The sequence below is a fragment of the Oryx dammah genome, unplaced genomic scaffold, assembly GCF_014754425.2.
Source record: "Oryx dammah isolate SB20612 unplaced genomic scaffold, SCBI_Odam_1.1 HiC_scaffold_27, whole genome shotgun sequence".
Taxonomy (NCBI): domain Eukaryota; kingdom Metazoa; phylum Chordata; class Mammalia; order Artiodactyla; family Bovidae; genus Oryx; species Oryx dammah.
In genome coordinates this window covers 6,869,132-6,874,997 of record NW_024070211.1, presented here as the reverse complement: position 1 = coordinate 6,874,997, position 5,866 = coordinate 6,869,132, and the positions used below count along the sequence as shown (strand labels likewise).

Below are 5,866 nucleotides of genomic sequence, written 5' to 3'. Positions count from 1 at the left end.
CGCTCACCTTCTTCGGGTCTGCGTTCGTGGCCAGGCGCGCCTGCAGCTTCTCCACAACTTGCAGCGCCGACTCCGCCGCCATCGCTGTCACTGGCGCGGCCTCCTCGCCGGAACTGGGCTCGCGTCGCGTCCTCGGGCTGCGGCTCCGCCCTCCGTGCATCCCCGGCGGAGACGGAAGCGCGACCGGTCCCTTCCGGGCCTCGGCGAAGTCGGGGGGCGGGGAGGGAGGGGTGCGTCCGGGGTGCCGCTCGGCCGCAGGCCCCGCCCCCGCGGCCGGGAACCCGGGTCCACTGCGCGCACCCGGGGGCCCGAGCGCTCCGGGAGCCGGTGGGGGGGGGTCGCTTAGTCTCGGCGCGCCGGGTGCTCCGCACTGGTCGCCGCTGGACAGCCCCGCTTCTGGTCCTCGGGGGCGCGGAGCCAAGTCCCGAAAAGACCACACTCCGATGTCCAGCCGAGGCGGAATGTAGACCGTAGCGCCGGACCCTGGTTTTATAAATCCGGGCCGGTCCCTTGCGCTGTTAGCCACGCCCTAAATAACACCTGTGTGTGGTTGCTTAGTGGGTCTGCGGCTAATGAAATCAGCAGGGATTAACGCTAGTGACCACTCTTGATTGGGCGCAAAAAGTCCAGTGATTTCGTTAGCTTAATTTCACTCTCAGTACAACGCAATGAAAGGAGTCATATTATCCCCATTTTACAGATGAGGAACCCGTAGCTGAGGGGGATGGAGTTAACTTGCCTGTGGTCAGATAACACCAAAGAAGTGATGCTGGAATTTGAATCTAAACAGTCTAGGTTCACGGTGAACGCACGTCTCTGAGTAGGTGAAGGATTTGAGGCCCAGAGAGTGAAAAGGATTCATTAAAAGTCAAACAATTTAGCTACAAGAGGTAACGGCCCATGTCTCACTTTCACCCCAGAACAGTGCCTGATACCCGAGTACCAAATAAATACTTCTTGAATGAACCAATGGCTGTTTCCTCTAAACCAGTAGGACACCATCCCTGAGGGTTCTTACCCTTATCCCAGAAGCACTAAATTTTACTATTAATAAACTATTATCATGGCTAGAAAGAGCTACTAAACAGTTGAAGGGGCTTCCCTGGTAGTTTAGCTGGTAAAGAATCTGCCTGCAATGCAGGAGACCCTGATTTGATTCCTGAGTCAGGAAGATCCCCTGGAGAAGCAATAGGCTACCCACTCCAGTATTCTGGCCTGGAGAACTCCACAGACAGAGGAACCTGGCAGGCTACAGTCCATGGGGTTGCAAAAGAGTCTGACACGACAGAGCAACTTTCAGTTCAAACAGTTGAAAATTGGTTTAAAATACCAACTTTGATTACGTCCTGTTGGTTAGATCAGATTGGATTACAAACTTATCTGATCACCATCAGCAATTCCCCAATGTACCCAGCCTGACCCCTCACCCAACCTGGGAAAGCCTAGTAGCTCTCCAGGTCTCTGCTCCAGGAAAAAGTAAAAGAAATGGCATAAATTGTTTCTTTCAATGAGCTTTCAATCACTAAATTGAGAAGCCCTCCAGGCCTCTGCTCCAGGCCCTTTCCTCTGCAACGTGAAGTTGCTCAGTCGTGTCCGACTCTTTGCGACCCCATGAACTGTAGCCTACCAGGCTCCTCTGTCCATGGGATTTTCCAGGCAATAGTACTGGAATGGATTGCCATTTCCTTCTCCAAGGGATCTTTCCAACCCAGGGATTGAACCCAGGTCTCCCACATCGTAGACAGACGCTTTACCATCTGAGCCACCAGGGAAGTCCAACTAACCCTTTTTGGGCGTAAATTGTCAATTTATTCTTCTGTTTTGTCACTGGGCTGTTTATTCAGCACAAAGTGCAGGTGACTGACCTGACCACCTTTATTTAAGCTGCACCGTGCAGCTGGAGGGATCTTAGATCCCCAACCTGGGACTGAACCCAGGCTCATGGCAGTGAAAGTGCACAGCCTTAACCACTGGACCTCCAATGCAAGGGAATTCCCTGAGCTGTCCAACTTTAAATCTCTATTGCCCAGCACAATCTAATCCATATAGGCAGCAATGGATAAAAAGTCCATGAAGATTAATACTCATTCGGTGCTCTAGAACTCAATCACAGGGTGTAAGGAAACACATCAAACTGGTGTGAGGAGCCTTGCATTCTAGTCTCAGGCCTAAAATCTCCCTCTCCTGCACAGGAAATGCTTAATTTATATTTACATTTTAAATGCATTCCATTTTGAAAATGTAACATTGGTATAATGGATACATGGGCTCATTCCTGAAGCAGAATTGCTGACTAACTGACCTGGCATATACTTAGGGCACTGGAACAGGATCTACCCAGGGAGAGATCTCACCCCATCTATCTCAGCAGGACGCAGGGTCACCTACAAAGTAAAGAACTCTTACACTTGAATATTGGTCTTCTTCTCAGATCTGTTAATTACGTTGTCATTCTGATTAAAAAGAATGTTTTTAACCTGTTTTCAAAATGATATTCTGTGTATGTTCACTGGGGGATTACCAGCTCATCCTTGGTTTAAGGAACAGAGTGAGTTCCTCAAAGTCTGCCATTGTTTTGTCCATCTTGGATCAGCAACACCTAGCATACAGGTGACGTCCCTATAAATTGAGCTAATTACTATTCAACTTAAGGCCAGTCCAGAGTGTCATTGAAAACCTGAGGGGGTTAGAGCACTCAGGTTAGATCCCTTTGAGAGAGAACGTAAAAGACTCATCTTTTAAAACAACAACAAAACATGTTCTGAAGGCACGTTTAAAGCTATATTGGGCGGGGTGGGGGGGGTGGGGAATGGGCACGGAGACGCTCATCTTCTGCTATGCGCATTTTTGACTTTTTTAAACAAATATGTTCTACTTTTACAACAAACACATTTAAAGGTCTTTTAATTTTGGAAAAGAGCAATCTCAGGCTGGTTGGCAGTAGAGTCATTTAAAGCACTGAAAGACAAGAGGAAAACGGAAAAATAAAAACAAAAAATAAAAACCAACCAGTTTGTCTTCAATAGCTGAAAGGGGCTCTTGCCTTTCATGGCAAAAGGTCCAGTGGGATTCTCTGAGCTGGACTTGCGTGCTGGGTGAGGAATCCTGGTGGATGGAGGGCTTTCCCCTGTGCCTCTCTGGCCTGGGCTCTGCCGCTCCTCCATCTTACCAAGTGGGCAGCATCTTAGGTTTGTGGGGTGGTGAGTGTAAAGGGCACTGGTTTGGGGCTCAGCAACAATCTGAGCTCTGATCCCCACCTCTACCAATGCTGGCTGTAGTCAAGTTACTTAAACTGGCTGAAATTGTTTCCTTATAGATTTTCTCACTAATAGGTCATATGAAGTAAGTGACATACAGAAGGTATTTTTTTAAGCAGAAATTATTAGAGAAAAATCATGGCCTTGGTAAAGAGAATATTACGTTCTGCTGTAAAGGGAACATGAAACCCTCCCTCTTGGCAGTTTTGTTCTGCACAGCTATAGCCACTGTTCTCTTCCTCAACGGGCTCATTTTTCTGAACTGACTACATTCACCTTTGTTTCACATCCTTCAGACACGTTCAGTTGGCGATTTTACTTAGGCATGGCATCTTTCTGAGTTTCACAGACTGGATTTGCCCTCCTCAAATGTGGTGATGCAAGTGAAGACCGCCAGCTCCAGGGAATGGTGTCTGGCATCCAAAGTCCACACCTTTCATAGACTTGCTTTGAAATCTGATTCAATTAAACTCTCTATTAACTAAGGCTATTAACTGAGGCCTTCTTGTCTAAGAGGGCAAGCTCACGCATTCTATAATGCCCTTGAAGAGCAGTCCACTGAGAATCTGTATTTAATAGGGGGGGAAGCTACCATAAAAATTAAAAAAATTTTTTTTAATTAAAAAGTAACAAGGATATACTTTGATACTCTTATACTATGAATTTATACAAGCTGTATCCAGGTAGAAACCTAACCACCTTCCCTTAGCTCTTGTTCACATCTGTTACATCATCCATCACAATTTGAAACTGCCTTATTTAGTGGTTCATGTTCTTATAGTCTCTTCCCACTATGTAAGCTCCATGAGGCATCACTGTGGCTAAAACTACTTAGAACATAGTAGGCATTCAATATTGACTGAGTTGAGTGAAAGATCTACTTCATGAAATTATTGTTTGGACTTAATGAGACTACGTGTGAACATACTATCAACCAACAATGTTTTCTTAACCCTCACCATTTTACTTTCATTCAATGCTTTCAAACTGTGTTGTTGGAGAAGACTCTTGAGAGTCCCTTGGACTGCAAGGAGATCAAACCAGTCAATCCTAAAGGCAATCAGTCTTGAACATTCATTGGAAAGACTGATGCTGAAGCTCCGATACTTTGGCTGCCTGATGTGAAGAACCAACTCATTGGAAAAGGTCCCGATGCTGGGAAAGATTGAAGGCAGGAGGAGAAGGGGATGACAAAGGATGAGATGGTTGGATGGCATCACTGACTCAATGGACATGAATTTGAACAAACTCCAGGAGACAGTGCAGGGCAGGGAAGCCTGGCATGCTGCAGTGTATGAGGTTGCAAAGAGTCGGACACAACTGAGCAACTGAACAATAACAAATCCATTTTACAGATAAGGAAATTCATGCTTTGGAAACTTAAGGGACACCATGCCCTTAGCCCCAGAAACTGAGAGTGTGGGTGCGGTCTTTGCTGAAAATGCCCTTGGAAGGAAGTTGTAAGATCTGAGAATGCCCTTGGAAGGAAGTTGTTAGAAAAAGTGTGAGATAAATAAAGGCAGCTTGCCCAGAACACACAGGGCTATACAATAAAGAGAAGGAAAAGAGAAGAGGGAGGGAGGAGAAGGAGAGATTGATTGGATTCAGTCTGAATCTATTAAATTTTCACCCCCACTATTAGCAAAGGTTTAGGAGCCTTCTGAGTTTGGGTATCCACAGATTCTCAAAGGGGTCCATGTCTCCCTTATCTCTTTGAGAAAGCAAACTAACCAACCGCCGGGTTAAGTAGAGAAGAAAGCAGCATTGCAGCCAGCGCGGGGGGCACTGCTGCTTGCTGAGGGCCTTCTAAGTGGCCCTGCTCTCTGCTACCTTTATATCTGTCCTCTCTCCACCTTCCAGCCGTCTCATGAGGCATTTTAAGGATGGAGAACCCAAGGCTCAGAGAGGCCAAGCAACTAGTTCAAACAGAGTAAATGATAAACCCAAAACGTGAACCAAGGTCTCCTCAGCTTGGAAGCTCATGCTGACTTACACGCCGTGCCTCAACACCTGGGTGCTGGTCACCTCTCCCCCTTCTCTGACTCACCGCTTACCTCTGGTGAGGCCTGCTTCCTCCCCTGTTAACTGAGGAGGCCCGATGTGTCAAAGCAATGATAACAAAACAGGGATGGTAACATCACTCCCATTTCTTGGTGCTTACAATGTGCCATATATTATGCTAAGCAATTTGCATTAACTATCAACTCTACTAAAAACAAGCTTGCAATATGGATATCATATCATCTCCATTTCACAGACAAGGAAACTGAGGATGTGTGACCTACCCAAAGTCAGAGAACCTGTAAGCGGCACAGCTAGCAATCAAAGCCAGGTTTCTCCAGCACCAAAGCTCAAGCCCTTTGACCTTAAGCCGCCTGATTTCCCTTGCCAACAAGGCCACTTGGCAGGACACCATCCAAGCAACACACTTCATTCATTCATTCACTTCGGTGTTGGTGCTGGAATGGACCCAGAAAGGGGGAAGACAGTACTAGATGAATTTTGTGAGGAAGGCAGGGGGCAGATTATGGAGGGTTTTAGAGACCATGGTAAGGACTTCATATTTTATTGTCGGGTAGGGGAGTGGTAAAACCTATCAATTAATTATT

General features: G+C 46.7%; 1 protein-coding gene across 1 annotated transcript in view; it reads right to left on the bottom strand.

The window, feature by feature from the left end:
• ELOA (elongin A) overlaps positions 1–1,168 on the bottom strand; it is a 16,436-nt gene extending 15,268 nt beyond the window's left edge. The window contains exon 1 of the mRNA XM_040229593.1: positions 8–1,168. Coding sequence (XP_040085527.1) covers positions 8–160 — 153 coding nt within the window. The 5' untranslated portion in view covers positions 161–1,168. The remainder of the gene's footprint in view (positions 1–7) is intronic.
• Positions 1,169–5,866: the final 4,698 nt, after the last annotated feature.